The 19,562-nt window shown below is 44.7% G+C and overlaps 1 protein-coding gene across 1 annotated transcript; it reads left to right on the top strand.

Annotated features, from left to right (window-relative positions):
• Positions 1-964: 964 nt before the first annotated feature.
• LOC123938408 (proline-rich protein HaeIII subfamily 1-like) lies at positions 965-2,579 on the top strand. Its single transcript, XM_045999756.1, has 3 exons — positions 965-1,145; positions 1,537-1,788; positions 2,242-2,579. Exons 1-3 carry the CDS (start codon positions 965-967, stop codon positions 2,577-2,579), a joined length of 771 nt encoding a protein of 256 aa, XP_045855712.1.
• Positions 2,580-19,562: the final 16,983 nt, after the last annotated feature.

Here is a 19,562-nt window from a genome sequence, read left to right on the forward strand (position 1 = left end):
AAAAAAAAAAAACACCAGAGAATGGAAAGAACTAAGCTACGTATTTCAGGAACACAGCACAGGGCAAATTTGTGACAATCATTATTAGTTTTGATAGATCAAGGAGAGCCTAGTAATTGGTTTTCTTTTTAATTTTAATGTAAAAATCTCTTTCCTATGCAGAAACATGGAAAACCATCTTAAAGCACATGCCCCGATCTCATGACATGTTTATCACCTTTCCTCCAAGAATAGCCACGGCAAAAGGCAACACGCCAATGTACCCATTTACTAGTAGTTACTACTATTGGTTATGCCCTCAAAGGGTCCGGTCTAAGGATCAACTGTGCTATTGTTCACATGTGCTGCCTTAAGAGGCCTACCTGATCTGGCCACTCAAGTGTCAGTTTTAATGTGCTGTCTTGCCAAAGCAGCCATTTATAAGGATTACTTTTCAGAATGACAAACAGAAGATTTAAAGCTTGACCCAGTTTCCAGTTATTGAACATCTATCTCCTTTAGTAGTGTTAGGGTCCATGATCAAAGACTGATGCAAAGCCAGTCGAGAAAAGCTTTATTTCACGCCAAGCATCAAAAATCAAACCAACCAGTTGGGGCCCTCTCTTACAAAGAGGCAATGAGAACACCGAGCCCAATGCCGCTGCTCTGGACAACGCCGCTCCCAACTCCGCTACCCAACCACAACGCTCTGGACAATACTCCTAGCCAATGAGGACCCTACCCGGCGGTTCCGCTCCCCGATGGTGAGGCCGCTCCAGATGGCGACGACCCTACCCGATGGCCAGCGATGACCTTCCCAGGCATGGGACCAGGAGGCGTGGCCCCTTCCAGGCAGCGAGGCCTTTTTCCTGCAGTGAGGCCGCTTCCCAGTGGTGAGACCACTTCACGATGACGACCCTACAGGACTGCGAGTGAGGATCCTACCCCCTTCCGGAGGGCGGGTGATGACCCTACCTGAGGGCGAATGACGACCCTACCGGCGAGCCTGCTCCCTGGCGGAGCGGCCCTTTCCCTGTGGTGTGGCCCCTTCAAGGCGGTGAAGCCCCTACAGGGCGGCGAAGACCCTACCCAAAGGCGAGTGATGGCCCTCCCTGGCGGCAGCGACACTCCCCTGCGAGGCCGCTTACTGGCAGCGCTGCTGCTCAGTTGAGACGCCGCTTCCCAACTGAGAGGCCCCTTCTGGACAGCGATGACCCTACCCGACAGCGAGCAATAATCCTACCCAACAGAGGGCAAGGCCCTTCCCAGCGGCGAGGCCCCTTCCCAACTAGGAGCCATTACCCTATCTGGCGAAGCTGCTTCACGGCGGCGGGCGACGACCCTCCCCTGCGAGGCCGCTCCCCGAGGCGCCGCTCCCCTGCAGCGCCGCTGCTCCCCTGCAGCGCCACTTCCCAGCTGTGAGGCCCCTTCCTGACTGCGGGGGAGGCCCCTTCCCAACTACAAGCTATGACCCTACCCAGCGAGGCCACTCCCCGGAGGCGTGAAACCTTGCAGGCGGAAAGGCCCTTTGCCGGCAGTGAGGCCGCTTCCTGGCAGTGAGACCACTCCAGGACAGCGATGACCCTACACCAGTGAAGATGCTACCCAGCCAGGCGGCTCCCCTGCAGCGAGACCCCTTCCTGGTGGCAGGCGAGGCCCCTTCCCGACTACCAGCGAAGACCCTACCCAGAGAGCCCAATCCCGACGGTGGGCGAGGCCCGTTCCCCAGGGCGGGCGAGGTCCCTAAGCCGGGAGGCTGCTCCCAGGCAGGGCCCGCTCCCCAGCAGAGAGGCCCCTTCCCGAAGCCTGGTGAGGCCCCTTCCTGGTGGCGGGCGACCACCCTACATGGCGAGGCCACTCCCTGAGGACTCTGCTCCTTCCCCGCGGCGATGACCCTCCCCAGCTAGGCCTCTCCCTGGTGGCGCTGCTGCTCCCCTGTGGCGCCGCTTCCGGATGGCGAGGCCCCTTCCAGACAGCAGGCAAGGCCCCTACCCCAGGGCAGGCGAGGCCCCTTCCCGACTAGAAGCAACCACCCTACCAGACAAGGCCACTCCACCGCGGCGCGGCCCCATCCCGGAGACGGGCGGCGACCCTCCCCGGCGGCAAGCAATGATCCTACCCCGTGAGGCTGCTCCCCAGCAGCGTGGCCCCTTCCTGGCGAGGACCCTCCCCGGCGGCGACGACCTTCCCCTGCGAGGCCGCTCCCTGGAGGCGCTGCTGCTCCCCTGCGGCGCCGCTTCCTGACTGTGAGGCCCCTTCCAGACTGCGGGCAAAGCCCCTACTCCACGGCTACCAGCGACCACCCTACCCGGCGAGGACGCTCACTGGCAGAGCGGCCCCTTCCTGGCGGCGTGGTCGCTTCTCAACAGCAACGACCCTACCCGACAGAGAGCGACGATCCTACCCAGCGAGGCAGGTCCCCATGGCTAGACACATTCCAGACGGCGAGCGAGGCCCCTCCCTTCCCGACCACGGGAGAGGCCAATCCAGGCGCCACAGGCTCACCCGCGGGGAAGCTCTTTCCTGACACCAGGCACGGCCCCTTCCCGACCGCGAGGCATCTCGCCGGCGGCGACGACCCTCCCCCGCGGCGGGCATAGACCCTCCATGGCGGTGGGCGACAACCCTCCCTGCCCCGAGCAACGACCCTACCGGGGGAGCCCGCTCCCTGGGGGCGCCGCTCCTTCCCGGCAGCTACGACCCTCCCCCTGGTGGCCACCACCCTCCGCAGTGGCGAGGCTGCTCCTCGGGGCGAGACTGATCCCCAGCGGCAAGGCCCGTTCCCGACGACGACGCTGGCCCCGAAGACTACCCTACCTGACGAAGACCCTTCCCGGTGGCGCTGCTCTCTGACGCGGCCGCTCCCCAGCGACGCAACCGCTCCTGACCATGAGGCCGCTCTGGAGGAAGAGGCCGCTCCAGAGGAAGAAGCCGCTCCCGATGACGAGGCCGCTCCCCAGCGACTAAGCAGCTCCGGACGATGATGCCGCTCCCGAGGACAACGCCACTCCCGAAGACAGGCTGCTCCCAGACGAGGAGGCTGCTGCCTGGCGACGCTGCCCTTCCAGACGACGAAGCTGCTCCCCGGCGACGCTGCCCCTCCGGTCGACGATGCTTCTCCCCAAGACCACCACGTGCCCGCCGCTCAGGACGCTCTGGACGCCGACTCCTCCCAGCCGCACAGACTAACCTTTATAGAGGCGGTCGAGCCCGCCCCACACACCGGCGGCCAATGAGATTGCAATACACAGGGAAAACTGCACAGTCATGCTAGATGGGCAATACGGCTGGCCAATTGAATTTCAATTTACCATAGTAAATATATGCACGTCCCACTGATTGGATGTCTCCATCCGCCTGGCCCACCACTGTATCCGGGTTTGCAAGTAAGTTTCTCTGGGAGGGGCACGGTCAATTCCAGTTTGCTACGAAATGGCTCCATCTGGCTAACCAGGCCCTTACAGTGAAGTATCAGAACAGGCTTTCAAAAACATGCATCCAAGCAAACACACTTTGCCACAGTTCCTGCTACTTCTGAATTACTGACTTCAGGTTGGTCTTCTTGAAGGCCTCCTAATGGGATTTGTGCTGATTCTCTGGAACTGCTTCACAAAGGCCATTCCTCTCCTACCCAAAGGGCTCTGGGGCAGACGGATGACAATGCCTGTCACTTTCATGCCCTTATGGAATTCATAGTTCTCAAATAGTTTACAAAAAGATGTACATGATGTGAGTAGTCATGACCTACAATTACCTTGTTCCTTTTGATAACTGTCTATATGTTTGTTTGTGGTTTTAGTTTTTGTTTTTTGTTTTTTTTGGGGGGGGTGGGGAGATTTATACAACAGTCCTACTCCTTGGTTGTTAAGAAAAAAGGAATGGATGCTTGTAAACAGACCCTTGCAGGCAGGCAATGAGAACACAAAGAGGAATAAAGATGAACACACGTGAGATGAAAGATCACATTTCTCTGTGGAGGCCACTGAAAGCTTCTGACCAAAGCAGAGCCATTAGAGAACTCAAGTTTAAACAAACAAACAAAAAACAAAACCCAGTACTCCTCATCCTGGCTGTACCCCCTGCTCTGGGTTGACTCATGGGTCATTGCTGGAGCAACATGGCCAGCAGGAGAGGGTGGACAGGGGCTTTCAACAGAATATGGCCTATATGACACTGTCTGTTTGCTCTTTGTTGAGTAATCAGGTGCACAGCTCTCTTTCAATCTTTTATCTCCCTGTTCATGTCTTTGCCTGTAATCCCTAAAGTCAAAGCCCTAGAGATATGAGAACATGAAATTTGCTGGATAGAGCATTTGTGATTCAGTGGGATAGAAACCCTCCACTGCTCGCCTTCCCTATGTTCTCTGTGTTCAGGGCAATTAGATCCAAAAACCACTGATGTGGTGATCCAACTTGGTTTTTTATATCGGGAAAAAAAAATCAGTCAAGATAGCAGGCTATAGAATCCATCTGCCTGGTTTAAATACTAAGTGATGTTGAGAAAACTACTGTCAAGATTCTAATCCTTAATATCTCCATCAGTAAAATGGGAACAATAACACCTCAAGGGCAGAGGATTAAGTGGCATAATATATATAAAGTGCTTACCATTCAATAATTATTAGTAAAGAAAGGGAGTGGGTAGGAGTAATGCCTTACAGGGAGTGGGAGAGAAGAGAGGAACAGGTGCTTTTAAATATAATTAATTCAATATCCCACTTATTCTATGACAAATTCAGATGATTTTGTGTGAAAAGAATCTACAGATTCAATATAAACACACTCGAGTTTAACTTAATAAAACCCTATAAAATAACTATGATAAAATATAAGAATTCACTATATATTTATATACTATGTATTCTAACCAGCAGCTGTGCCAGTAACAAAATAAAGGAATAAAATGTCTACAGGCTTCAAATGTGTGGTTTTCACAACTTTTTAAACAGTAGCCCACCAAAAATATACTTCATGACAGATAAGATTAAGACACAAAACTAAAGTTTCACAAAACAAACCTTACACTTATTACATGTTTTATTTTAAAAAATCCTATTTTATTCTCTTGATATTTTCTATAGTTTCATTTTAAAAAGGTAGTAATGACCCAGTGAATTAATATCATGATCACCCACTGCAATTTGAAAAATAAATAGATTTAAGCTATGATGTGTTTATTTCAATTAACTTTATTACACATTTTCAGGATAGTCACCTTTTGATGTGGCCTGAACAGGAATAAACCCCAGGGTAGTAAAACTAAGGGCCTCAAATATGACTGTACTCTATACCAGAGAGGGTCAGGGGTCAAAAATCATATTTCACTGGTGAAATAAGAGGTGTTCCATATAAACAGTTGGTTAGAATGATCTGCCCTGCCATCAGTCTGGCAAACATCCACATAATAAATATTACGGCAGGTCAAGGTCTAGATCCCCATTAGTCCTGTGTCACTCTACTTCAACAATGACTTAGTCACCTGATCTAATGTAGTATAAGCCCTAATTGTTGGCTTTTTTTCTGTGTGGCATGAATGCCTGGCTTTGGCTTTGATTGCAAAGACATCCACTTCAGAGAGGACTATCCCCATTGAGCTCAATGCCGGCCACAGGACTGGATAAAGTGTTCAGAAGCACCCACATCTGGTCCAGTCTAAGACCTTGGCTGATTTTTTTTTCCTCTTCCATGCTCTAAAATCTTACCCTCCTATTTTAAATTCACCAATAAAGAGTGAACCTGCGAAAACTCTAGGCTCCCACCCTGACCCCTAGTGAAAGCAGAACCCCAGGCGGGTTTTCTCTCCCTACCCAGGATCCTGCTGTGAGTGCCCAGGGATGCCCCACCTCATTTCCAGACTCCCCCTCACCAAAGTTTCCTGACAGCTACCAGTGAGGGCATCTTGCAGTCATGGTAGGACTCCCAAGGGCAAGTCCAGTAACAGCACTGGTTACCGATAGGTGGACAGACAGGCAGACAACACGTAAGTAGAAGGCTAGTGAATCCGGGCTGGGAGACACCATGACAGCTGCTCCAGAGAAGACCTTCCATGTGCAGGCTCACCAGATGCCTCAGGCTCTCATAGTTACTCCTGAGCTATGAGAATGGACTGTATGACAGTTTTGCAATGGCTTGACAATACATATTTGTACATTTAGCAGCATTTATTTTTATTATTATTATTTTTTTTCATTTAGCAGAATGTAACTCGAGTGTTGCTTTTGTTGTACAGACTCACTGTTTGCAACCCCATGGTTGTAGAAGTGGCTCGTGGCCGGGGCGGGGGGGCGGGGGGGGCTGTGTGTGCAATATAGTCCACTTATCTCTAACCAACACACACTATAGTAATAGATTCTTGTAAATTTCTCAACAGCCAAATTTCCGTAGGTCAGTTAACCACACTTCTTTCTCGGTGTCCTGCTGAAAAACCTAGAATGACTTCTGTTCATTTCAACTATGCATACCCCTCCCTCTGATAAAGGACTTCTTCCCCCCCCCTTTGGTGAGGGTGGAGGTCAGTCTTGCTCTCCTTTAGTCTATTTGATGGAGAAAATAAGTCCAGATCCTACCACCTTCACCTTCAAGTATGCATATATGACCATTGGAGCTCTACATCCAGCCAGGTCCAATTAGAGGCAACCTCTTCTGCCATGGCATGGGGGGGGGTGGCATTTGCTAGAACAGTTAGAAAGCAATAGCTGTGGGTTTATAAACAAAATGGCAAAAGTCTTCTGGGTTACAAAGGAAAGGGAATGCAATGAAGAAAGGGGAAAGAATTTGATTTCCAGTATTCTTAAGTACAGCTGTTTGAGTTTAGCAGGACCTAATGCCAATGTTCCCCTTAAACTTCTTAGTTATAGGAGCCAGTACAAATCCTCCCTCCTGCTTTGTATTTTAAGCTAGACTGGAGTTGTGCTTTTACCCTAGAAACCAGAAGCGTACTAACAAATCTTTCCCTCCTGTATTCCACTCCCTAAGGCTTACCATTTAGCACCATAGCCCCGTCTCCTACACCATCTAGATTAGCACCACTCAACAACTTTATCTCCCATAGATGCTGGGACTTCCATCTCAGTCTGCTCACCACTGCTTGAAAGAGCCAGGTGAGTTTAAACCTTTCTCATGACATTGCTCTTCCCCTAGAAAATGTTCCTGGGTAAATTCTACTTTTGTTTTTTTTTTTTTAAGACCCTGCAGAAAGTACACCTCCTTTCAAAAATCTTTTCAACCATCCCTCCTCTCAAGAATGTTTCAGGCTATTCTCAAATGCCATGAAGCTTTTACAGTAAACATATGGAATTATTTAAAGTAAATTCTACACAAACAGTAAAAGATGCCAGGGTTTTGAACCTTGCTGGACTGTTAAGGGTGAATGATCAGAGAAAGAAAAAGATGCAGAGGAACTGGCAGGAGTTCTTCTCACTGGGAATCCTGCAGTGAGATGACAAAAGCCTGTCTCCAAGAAGGACAAAAAGAAGGAATAGTTCTAAGACTCAAGGGGACTGATGAGATTGGTGGCAGATTGCCCAGCTGGCTGAAATGACTTAATAAAGATATAGCACCAAAAGCCAGGTCTTCTGAATCTTATCCCGTTGTCACCCTGATATAACCATACCAGACAATCAGAACTAATTTTCTTCACATATTAATGGATAATAAATAGGTAATTTTCTTCAAGGAAACAAATGATTGGATTTTGCCAAGTGTGTAGGACAAAAGTTTTATTTTTGTTATTTAGATGACTATGCAAAATTGGCATTTTGCCAACATTGGTCCAGAAATAGATGAAAAGGGCAATGATATTTGGGACAATAAAATGAATATTAAGTTACAGTAGCAATAAATATTAGAAATGCAGAGGGTCAAATGAAAGCCCCGTGGATTTCCTCTGAATAAAGATGCAGCAGAGGAGTTTTTCTGCCCATACATCAGGCTGGTCCTAGACACACACTGACCTTTATAAGGCCCCTGCTCTATCTCCTGCAACAGCACCTTGGAATAGAGATGACAGGATCTCATTTTCATGAATAATGCAAGCACCAGGGCTGTTTTACCTTGATTGCTTGTTCCCCATTCTCCAAAGCTTATAGCTTTTCCCAAATGATGTAACCTTACCATTTGCATTAATTCACAGATTTGAAACTGACCCTCTACAAGTTCCCTCTGGTAGTTTAGTTTCATTTGTATGCATGTAATCGCATCAAGGCTGACATAAAAATTAATGAACTATTTAATTTACAAGCTGATGCTTAGCTCAGAACAACAACAAAAAGGCAAATGCTTAAGTTTATTAAAATAAAATTAAATCTATGAAGTTTTAAATAATGAAGACTATGTCAAAAACTGGTCATCTTTAGCGCTTAAAATTGTAAACTAAAAGCATACGGAACATAAACTGTGGAGCATTTGTGTCATCTTTTTAGATGCTATCACCCTCAGCAAAATGTAGTCTGATTCTGGTATCATCAGGGACTTCAGGAGGAAATCTAGTAAGATCTCAAACCAATCCAGCATGAGGGTTACTCAAAGCATGTCAGGTTTTTAGGCCAGGGATGACTGAATGTTTTCAAGGTTATTTTTTTTTAAGATTTTATTTATTTCTTAGAGAGAGGAAGAAAGCAGCGAGAGCTGCAGATAGAGGGAGAGGAGGAAGCAGGCTCCACAGTGAACAGGGAGCCCGACAAGGGGCTTGATCCCAGGACCATGAGATCATGACCGGAACTGAAGGCAGCCGCCTAACCTACTGAGCCACCCAGGTGCCCTTCAGACTATCTTTAATTCAGAACAATACCTGTTACCATTTTTATAGCCCTGACTATAAGATGTACTACAAACATTTTTAGGTAGTTTATGTAGATTTTACTATACATTCCTAAAAGATAAGAACTACCTAATTCGACTTTTTTTTTTTTTAAATACCTTCCAGGGGCTCCTGGGTGGCTCTGTCATTAAGCGTCTGCTTTTGTCTCAGGTCATGATCCCAGGGTCCTGGGATGGAGCCCCACATCTGGTTCCTTGCTTAGCGAGAAGCCTACTTTTTCTCTCACACTCCCCCTGCTTGTGTTGCTGCTCTCGCTGTCTCTCTGTCAAATAAATAACATCTTTAAAAATGAATAAAGAAATAATAAAGAAATAAAATACCTTCCAATAGAGGTCACTGCCAATACCCCATAAGAATTAAGCTTTCCTTTGCTAATTCTATCCATGATAATTCTGTGGAACTTCGCCCATTTGCTCCCTCAATGCTGCTTTTTTTTTTCCATTTTATTTATTTTTTCAGCGTAACAGTATTCATTCTTTTTGCACAACACCCAGTGCTCCATGCAAAACGTGCCCTTCCCATTACCCACCACCTGTTCCCCCAACCTCCCACCCCTGACCCTTCAAAACCCTCAGGTTGTTTTTCAGAGTCCATAGTCTCTTATGGTTCGCCTTCCCCTCCCCAATGTCCATAGCCCGCTCCCCCTCTCCCAATCCCACCTCCCTCCAGCAACCCCCAGTTTGTTTTGTGAGATTAAGAGTCATTTATGGTTTGTCTCCCTCCCAATCCCATCTTGTTTCATTTATTCTTCTCCTATCCCCCTAACCCCCCATGTTGCTTCTCCATGTCCTCATATCAGGGAGATCATATGATAGTTGTTTTTCTCCGATTGACTTATTTCACTAAGCATGATACGCTCTAGTTCCATCCACGTCGTCGCAAATGGCAAGATTTCATTTCTTTTGATGGCTGCATAGTATTCCATTGTGTATATATACCACATCTTCTTTATCCATTCATCTCTTGATGGACATCTAGGTTCTTTCCATAGTCTGGCTATTGTAGACATTGCTGCTATAAACATTCGGGTACACGTGCCCCTTCGGATCACTATGTTTGTATCTTTAGGGTAAATACCCAGTAGTGCAATTGCTGGGTCATAGGGTAGTTCTATTTTCAACATTTTGAGGAACCTCCATGCTGTTTTCCAGAGTGGTTGCACCAGCTTGCATTCCCACCAACAGTGGAGGAGGGTTCCCCTTTCTCCACATCCTCTCCAGCATCTGTCATTTCCTGACTTGTTAATTTTAGCCATTCTGACTGGTGTGAGGTGATATCTCATTGTGGTTTTGATTTGTATTTCCCTGATGCCGAGTGACGTGGAGCACTTTTTCATGTGTCTGTTGGCCATCTGGATGTCTTCTTTGCAGAAATGTCTGTTCATGTCCTCTGCCCATTTCTTGATTGGATTGTTTGTTCTTTGGGTGTTGAGTTTGCTAAGTTCCTTATAGATTTTGGATACTAGCCCTTTATCTGATATGTCGTTTGCAAATATCTTCTCCCATTCTGTCAGTTGTCTTTTGGTTTTGTTAACTGTTTCCTTGGCTGTGCAAAAGCTTTTGATCTTGATGAAATCCCAATAGTTCATTTTTGCCCTGCTTCCCTTGCCTTTGCCGTTGTTCCTAGGAAGATGTTGCTACGGCTGAGGTCGAAGAGGTTGCTGCCTGCATTCTCCTCAAGGATTTTGATGGATTCCTTTCTCACATTGAGGTCCTTCATCCATTTGGAGTCTATTTTCGTGTGTGGTGTAAGGAAGTGGTCCAATTTCATTTTTCTGCATGTGGCTGTCCAATTTTCCCAGCACCATTTATTGAAGAGGCTGTCTTTTTTCCATTGGACATTCTTTCCTGCTTTGTCGAAGATTAGTTGACCATAGAGTTGAGGGTCTATTTCTGGGCTCTCTATTCTGTTCCACTGATCTATGTGTCTGTTTTTGTGCCAGTACCATGCTGTCTTGATGATGACAGCTTTGTAATAGAGCTTGAAGTCCGGAATTGTGATGCCACCAACTTTGGTTTTGTTCTTCAATATTCCTTTGGCTATTCGAGGTCTTTTCTGGTTCCATATAAATTTGAGGATTATTTGTTCCATTTCTTTGAAAAAAATGGATGGTATTTTGATAGGGATTGCATTAAATGTGTAGATTGCTTTAGGTAGCATAGACATTTTCACAATATTTATTCTTCCAATCCAGGAGCATGGAACATTTTTCCATTTTTTGGTGTCTTCCTCAATTTCTTTCATGAGTACTTTATAATTTTCTGTGTATAGATTCTTAGCCTCTTTGGTTAGGTTTATTCCTAGGTATCTTATAGTTTTGGGTGCAATTGTAAATGGGATTGACTCCTTAATTTCTCTTTCTTCAGTCTTGTTGTTGGTGTACAGAAATGCAACAGATTTCTGTGCATTGATTTTATATCCTGACACTTTACTGAATTCCTGTACAAGTTCTAGCAGTTTTGGAGTGGAGTCTTTTGGGTTTTCCACATATAGTATCATATCATCTGCGAAGAGTGATAGTTTGACTTCTTCTTTACCAATTTGGATGCCTTTAATTTCTTTTTGTTGTCTGATTGCTGAGGCTAGGACTTCTAGTACTATGTTGAATAGCAGTGGTGATAATGGACATCCCTGCCGTGTTCCTGACCTTAATGGAAAAGCTTTCAGTTTTTCTCCATTGAGAATGATATTTGCGGTGGGTTTTTCATAGATGGCTTTGATAATATTGAGGTATGTGCCCTCTATCCCCACACTTTGAAGAGTTTTGATCAGGAAGGGATGCTGTACTTTGTCAAATGCTTTTTCAGCATCTATTGAGAGTATTATATGGTTCTTGTTCTTTCTTTTTTTTTTTAAGATTTTATTTATTTATTTGACAGAGAGAGATCACAAGTAGGCAGAGAGAGTGAGAGGGAAGCAGGCTCCCTGCTGAGCAGAGAGCCCGATGTGGGACTCGATCCCAGGACCCTGAGATCATGACCTGAGCTGAAGGCAGCGGCTTAAACCACTGAGCCACCCAGGCGCCCCTGTTCTTTCTTTTATTAATGTGTTCTATCACATTGATTGATTTGCGAATGTTGAACCAACCCTGCAGCCCTGGAATAAATCCCACTTGATCGTGGTGAATAATCCTTTTAATGTACTGTTGAATCCTATTGGCTAGTATTTTGGCGAGAATTTTTGCATCTGTGTTCATCAAGGATATTGGTCTGTAGTTCTCTTTTTTGGTGGGATCCTTGTCTGGTTTTGGGATCAAGGTGATGCTGGCCTCATAAAATGAGTTTGGAAGTTTTCCTTCCATTTCTATTTTTTGGAACAGTTTCAGGAGAATAGGAATTAGTTCTTCTTTAAATGTTTGGTAGAATTCCCCTGGGAAGCCGTCTGGCCCTGGGCTTTTGTTTGTTTGGAGATTTTTGATGACTGTTTCAATCTTCTTACTGGTTATGGGCCTGTTCAGGTTTTCTATTTGTTCCTGGTTCAGTTGTGGTAGTTTCTATGTCTCTAGGAATGCATCCATTTCTTCCAGATTGTCCAATTTGTTGGCGTAGAGTTGCTCATAGTATGTTCTTATAATTGTCTGTATTTCTTTGGTGTTAGTTGTGATCTCTCCTCTTTCATTCATGATTTTATTGATTTGGGTCCTTTCTCTTTTCTTTTTGATGAGTCTGGCCAGGGGTTTATCAATCTTATTGATTCTTTCAAAGAACCAGCTCCTAGTTTCATTGATTTTTTCTATTGTTTTTTTGGTTTCTATTTCATTGATTTCTGCTCTGATCTTTATGATTTCTCTTCTCCTGCTGGGTTTAGGGTTTCTTTCTTGTTCTTTCTCCAGCTCCTTTACGTGTAGTGTTAGGTTGTGTACTTGAGACCTTTCTTGTTTCTTGAGAAAGGCTTGTACCGCTATATATTTTCCTCTCAGGACTGCCTTTGCTGTGTCCCACAGATTTTGAACTGTTGTGTTTTCATTATCATTTGTTTCCATGAATTTTTTCAATTCTTCTTTAATTTCCTGGTTAACCCATTCATTCTTTAGAAGGATGCTCTTTAGTCTCCATGTATTTGGGTTCTTTCCAGCTTTCCTCTTGTGATTGAGTTCTAGCTTCAGAGCATTGTGGTCTGAAAATATGCAGGGAATAATCCTAATCTTTTGATACCGGTTGAGACCTGATTTGTGACCCAGGATGTGATCTATTCTGGAGAAGGTTCCATGTGCACTAGAGAAGAATGTGTATTCTGTTGCTTTGGGATGCAATGTTCTGAATATATCTGTGATGTCCATCTGGTCCAGTGTGTCATTTAAGGCCTTCATTTCCTTGTTGATCTTTTGCTTGGATGATCTATCCATTTCAGTGAGGGGAGTGTTAAAGTCCCCTACTATTATTGTATTATTATTGATGTGTTTCTTTGATTTTGTTATTAATTGGTTGATATAGTTGGCTGCTCCCACGTTAGGGGCATAGATATTTAAAATTGTTAGATCTTCTTGTTGGACAGATCCTTTGAGTAGGATATAGTGTCCTTCCTCATCTCTTATTATAGTCTTTGGCTTAAAATCTAATTGATCTGATATAAGGATTGCCACCCCAGCTTTCTTCTGATGCCCATTAGCATGGTAAATTGTTTTCCACCCCCTCACTTTAAATCTGGAGGTGTCTTCGCGTCTAAAATGAGTTTCTTGTAGGCAACATATTGATGGGTTTTGTTTTTTAATCCATTCTGATACCCTGTGTCTTTTGATTGGGGCATTTAGCCCATTAACATTCAGGGTAACTATTGAGAGATATGAATTTAGTGCCATTATTAGCCTGTAAGGTGACTGTTACTGTATATTGTCTCTGTACCTTTCTGATCTATTACTTTTAGGCTCTCTTTTTGCTTAGAGGACCCCTTTCAATATTTCCTGTAGAGCTGGTTTGGTGTTTGCAAATTCTTTCAGTTTTTGTTTGTCCTGGAAGCTTTTGATCTCTCCTTCTATTTTCAATGATAGCCTAGCTGGATAGAGTATTCTTGGCTGCATGTTTTTCTCGTTGAGTGCTCTGAATATATCATGCCAGCTCTTTCTGGCCTGCCAGGTCTCTGTGGATAAGTCTGCCGCCAATCTAATATTTTTACCATTGTATGTTACAGACTTCTTTTCTCGGGCTGCTTTCAGGATTTTCTCTTTGTCACTAAGACTTGTAAATTTTACTATTAGGTGACGGGGTGTGGACCTATTCTTGTTGACTTTGATGGGGGTTCTCTGCATCTCCTGGATTTTGATGCTTGTTCCCTTTGCCATATTAGGGAAATTCTCTCCAATGATTCTCTCCAATAGACCTTCTGCTCCCCTCTCTGTTTCTTCTTCTTCTGGAATCCCAATTATTCTAATGTTGTTTCGTCTTATGGTGTCACTTATCTCTCGAATTCTCCCCTCATGGTCCAGTAGCTGTCTTTTTGCTCTTTTGCTCGGCTTCCTTATTCTCTGTCATTTGGTCTTCTATATCACTAATTATTTCTTCTGCCTCATTTATCCTAGCAGTGAGAGCCTCCATTTTTGATTGCACCTCATTAATAGCTTTTTTGATTTCAACTTGGTTAGATTTTAGTTCTTTAATTTCTCCAGAAAGGGCTTTAATATCTCCAGAGAGGGTTTATCTAATATCTTCCATGCCTTTTTTGAGCCCGGCTAGAATGTTCAGAATCGTCATTCTGAACTCTTGATCTGACATATTACCCATGTCTGTGTTGATTAGGTCCCTAGCCTTCGGTACTGTCTCTTGTTCTTTTGTTTGTGGTGATTTTTTCTGCCTTGTCATTTTGTCCAGATAAGAGGATATGAAGGAGCAAATAAACTACTAAAAGGGTGGCAAAGACCCCAGAAAAATGCGCTGTAACCAAATGAGAAGAGACCCCAAATTGTGGGGGGGAGAAAGGGGATAAAAACAGGTTCTGGAAAAAAAAAAAGAAAAAAAAAAGAAAAAAAAATTTTAAAAATAAAACAAATACAAAAATATAAAAAAGAAAGAAAAAATATATATATTTAGATGAACTAGTCAAAAAATGTTAAAAAAGAAAAGGGTAAAAGTTTTAAAAAATTTAGCAGAAGAAGAAAAAAGAAAAAAGAAAAAAATTTGAAAAAAGAAAAAAAATTGAAAAAAGAAAAAAAAATTGAAGTAGCCGCAAGACTAAAGAATCATGGGGAGAAAGCCATGAGTTCCGTGCTTTGCTTTCTCCTCCTCTGGAATTGCTCTGCTGTCTTTGGAATTGAATCTGCTTTCTCCTTGATAGATGAACTTCGTCCTGGCTGGATATTTTGTTGATCTTCTGGGGGAGGGGCCTGTTGTAGTGACTCTCAAGTGTCTTTGCCCGAGGCGGGATTGCACCGCCCTTACTGGCGGCCGGACTAAGTAATCGGCTCAGGTTCGCTTTTGGGAGCTTCTGTTCCCTGAACGCTTTCCGTAGAGTTCCGGAACACGGGAATGAAAATGGTGGCCTCCCAGTCTCCGGCCCGGAGGAGCCGAGAGCCTGGGGCCCCACTCCTCAGTGCGCCCCCAGAGGACAGCACCCAATCACTCCCGTATCCCCAGCCTCTAGCCGCGCTCCGAGCTCACCCAGCCCGCGACCAGTTCAAGGTAACCCCGAGCTGAGAGTTCAGTCCTCGGCTCTGTCTCTGCAGACGGCTTCTCCGTTCTGATACCTGCGAGCTCTCCGACACTCCGACTCCCCCAATCCTTCTGTGACCCTGCGGGGCCTGGGGCCACGCTGGCCCCGCGTGGGCTTCACCCCGGTTTAGCCCCTGGAGCAATGTCCCTCAGTGGAACAGACTTTTAAAAGTCCTGATTTTGTGCTCCGTTCCTCCGCCACTTGCCGGGAGCCGGCCCCTCCCCCCGTGGTCTATCTTCCCGTCGTTTTAGATTCACTTCTCCGCCAGTCCTACCTTTCAGAAAGTGGTTGATTTTCTGTTTCTAGAGTTGCTGTTCTTCTTCTCTTCGCTCTCCCATTGGATTTGTAGGTGTTTGCAATGTTTAGATAAGCTATCGAGCTGATCTCCTGCTACCTGATGTAGTCTCAGGCTGCTACTTCTCTGCCATCTTGACTCCTCCCCCTCCCTCAATGCTGCTTTAATCAGCTTATTATTATAATCCTGTTGGATGCCCATTTAACTGAATCCATTTTGACTTCAGGGTTGAGATTTGTCTCTAATTTTGAAGTTTTGAATTTGTTGAGGTTTCTGTTTTTTACCCCAGGATTTTCACTGTGAACCATACAATACAGAATAGATTTTCCCAATTCTATTTGCTTTAGAGAACCAAACTGTCAAGAACCAAACTTCACCACAAAGAGCACATAGTTTCCTTTGTTTGACGTTACTGACATATGCTTATTTATCTTTATCGTTCAATAGAGTCTATAAAGATGCTCAATAAAAATACCCATTATTCCCTTGGAGAATTTCTTCTAAGTAGAAAGAAAATGCAAAACTGAAAAATCCAACATTAAGTGATCTGTAGATACCATCGAATCTTTTGGTAGGTTGCCTCCCCCTCCCCCATAGCTTTGTTATATCAAAGAATCAAAGCCAAACCAACGACCCTACCCCACAGAGAGCGACAATCCTACCCAGCGAGGCAGGTCCCCGAGGCGAGACACTTTCCTGATGGCGAGCGAGGCCCCTCCCTCCCCGACGACGGGCGAGGCCGCTCTGGGCGCAGCCCGCTCCACCCCCCCAAGCTCTTTCGTGACACGGGGCCCCTTCCCGACCGTGAGGCATCTCGCTGGCGGCAACGACCCTCCCCGGCCATGAGCGACAACCCTACCTGGGGAGCCCGCTCCCTGGGGGCGCCACTCCTTCCCGGCGGCCACGACCCTCCCCGGTGGCGAGGCCATTCCTCGGGGCGAAACTGATCCCCGGCGGCAAGGCCCGTTCCCGACCACGACGCTGGCCCCGATGACTACCCTACCTGACAAAGACCCTTCCCGGTGGCGCTGCTCTCTGACGCGGCCGCTCCCCGTCGACGCTGCCGCTCCTGACCAAGAGGCTGCTCCGGAGGAAGAGGCCGCTCCCCAGCGACTAAGCAGCTCTGGACAATGCTGCCGCTCCCGACGACGACGCCACTCCTGATGACAGGCCGCTCCCAGACCAGGAGGCCACTGCCAGGCGACACTACCGCTCCCCAGCGATGCTGCCCTTCCCGACGACGAGGCTGCTCCCCGGCGATGCTGCCCCACTGGTCCACGATGCTTCTCCCGAAGACCACCACGCTCCCGACCCTCAGGACGCTCTGGACGCAGACTCCTCCCAGCCGCACAGACTAACCTTTATAGAGGCGGTCGAGCCCGCCCCACACACCGGCGGCCAATGAGATTGCAATACACAGGGAATACTTAGAATTTCTTCTAAGTAAAAAGAAAATGCAAAACTGAAAAATCCAACATTAAGTGATCTGTAGATACCAATGAATCTTTCGGTAGGTTGCCTCCCCCTCCCCCATAGCTTTGTTATATCAAAGAATCAAAGCCAAACCAATGTTACTTATTTAAGAAGCAAAACCTAGTGCGCCTGGGTAGCTCATGTGGTTAATCGACTGCCTTTGGCTCAGGTCATGATCCTGTTGTCCTGGAATCAAGCCCCGCATCGGGCTCCCAGCTCCATGGGGAGTCTCCTCCTCCTTCTGACTTTCTCCCCTCTCATGCTCTCTCTCTCTCACTCTCTCAAATAAATGAATATATTTTTTAAAAGAGGAAGCAAAACCTACAATTATCATTAACATAAAATGTACTTGATCAAAATATAAATACCAAAGACAAAATTAAAAGGGGTGTGCAATTGGGAAGTAACTGAGATGAAGGACTAGGTCTACACACAGCTGTACTAAATTCCATTAAAAAAAAAATCCTAGAGGAGCCAAAAAGCAAATTGTTTCAATAAAGAACAGCGGACTCCAGCTAGTGACGCATCCTAGTTCAAAGAAAGAAGAACTTAATATCCACTTTGCAAAATCCTTTCTTGTTCCACGTAAGATCATTCACTGCCTCAAAGTAATTTGCTAGGTGGGGCGGGTCGATAGGGCCATTGTGAATTGGCACTTAGGCAAGACATTTGGCTCTGCCACTCAGACGAAGGCCACTTGAATGTTGCCAGAACAGCAGACCTGATGTTTCTGGTTTCCTACCACATGGTACAGCTATAAACGGGTAGCAGTGAGTTAGATGAAACATGTTTTATAGGCTAGTTCCATTTGGCCCTGTTTATAGAGAACAGTCACAGGAATATTATAGGAGAAAATGCTTGAAATAGATTATATTTAATGCATGGTATCTATGACAGCTAGAGTTACTGATTACAAAACACATCAGCCTAAAATAAATAGCAGCTTATTCAAATGCCTTAATATGTTTATCTTCTAATCATACACTATATTGATGGTTGACAAATTAGTTGCTGCATGCTGAAAGTCGCTATGCATCAGATAGGCACAGTCCAATTATATCAAATCTCCAATATGCTTTAAAGAAAAATAATATAAAATTTGGAACAAAACACAAGTCTGTAATTCTAAAAACTCTTTCAAATGATGGTAGCAAGATGTATTCACAACTAAAATGCTGTTTCTGTTCATAAAAATAATAATTGTATTTAACCATTTTAGTAAGGTAAAATTATCTGCCAAAGTATCCATATTCAGTAATGGAGCTCAAAGGTCCTCTTAATCAGAATAAAATCTTATGAAACAAAGAGTTTCAAATAATTGGCAAGATACACTTTCTAAGAAATTTCTTACATTTTTAAATCTCAAGTAATGAAGAAGTTGGGATTTAAAGGGATTTAAAGAGAAACTATAATGTCAGTAAAAGCAAAGAATTTTCAGATGTCTCAGACAAATAAGGTAAAGGTATGTATCACAGAAGTATAGAAAAAATTATATTTAGGACTTACTAGTTGATAATTTGAAATTTAATAGTGCTGCTTTTAACCTTTAAGCATCCCAACTGCAATATAAAGTTTGTTCTATTTTATACATTAATATTGAGAGATTACAAACTTGTTAGCTGGAAACTAAACATAACCTTCCAAGAAAACCACTTTCATGACTGAAAATTAACCTATTATTTAAGAGTACAAAGGCATAATACTTACTTGAAAGTTTTGGAGAACGGTAAGCTACAGTAAACACTAATGGGCCAAGTACTGAGGACCTTACTAGGAAAATATGAGAGAAAACCTGTTTTGTTTACTATTCACCATTACAGACCTGAAATTTACTTTATCTTTCAGTTTAAAAAAAGTACAAATTAATGCTGCTAAGGAAAAAAAAAAGAAGAATGAGGAAGGAAAGATGGATTAAAAATAACTGAACATTTAATAAAAGGCTTCTATGGTTTTGTTTCCTCTCTATACACCCTTTGGTTGCTTCAAATAACCTGAAGATACAAGCTTTTAGATATTTTATACCCAGATCTCACTAATTGATGAGGGTTTTAATGGAAAGTGAAAATTCCCCATTTACGAAGATGACAAACTCGTTTGTTAAAAAAATTTAAAAAATTCATCTGGCTATGTTTGGTACGTGACTCCATAGGTAGTCTTAATTCTTTGTTAAACTATTGGCAATCTCAACAATAATACTGAATGATAGAGGTATCATGTATGTATACACAACTAACTGATTGTATTGGGGACTTTCAATTTTTTTGAATAACCAAACTGTGGATTATTTAATAACTATTAAAGTCCATATACACTATGGAGTATTATGCCTCCATCAGAAAGGATGAATACCCAAATT

Source organism: Meles meles, chromosome 3 (genome assembly GCF_922984935.1).
Source record: "Meles meles chromosome 3, mMelMel3.1 paternal haplotype, whole genome shotgun sequence".
NCBI classification, from domain to species: Eukaryota; Metazoa; Chordata; class Mammalia; order Carnivora; family Mustelidae; genus Meles; species Meles meles.

What these genes read in the sequence shown, in the direction of transcription:
- LOC123938408 (XM_045999756.1), top strand. Translation starts at nt 965, where the DNA reads ATGACGACCCTACCGGCGAGCCTGCTCCCTGGCGGAGCGGCCCTTTCC. An exon ending in ACTGGCAGCGCTGCTGCTCA is followed by an intron (nt 1,146 to 1,536) that starts GTTGAGACGCCG and finishes GCTTCCTGGCAG; the next exon opens with TGAGACCACTCCAGGACAGC. An exon ending in AGGCCCCTTCCCGAAGCCTG is followed by an intron (nt 1,789 to 2,241) that starts GTGAGGCCCCTT and finishes GGCCCCTTCCAG; the next exon opens with ACTGCGGGCAAAGCCCCTAC.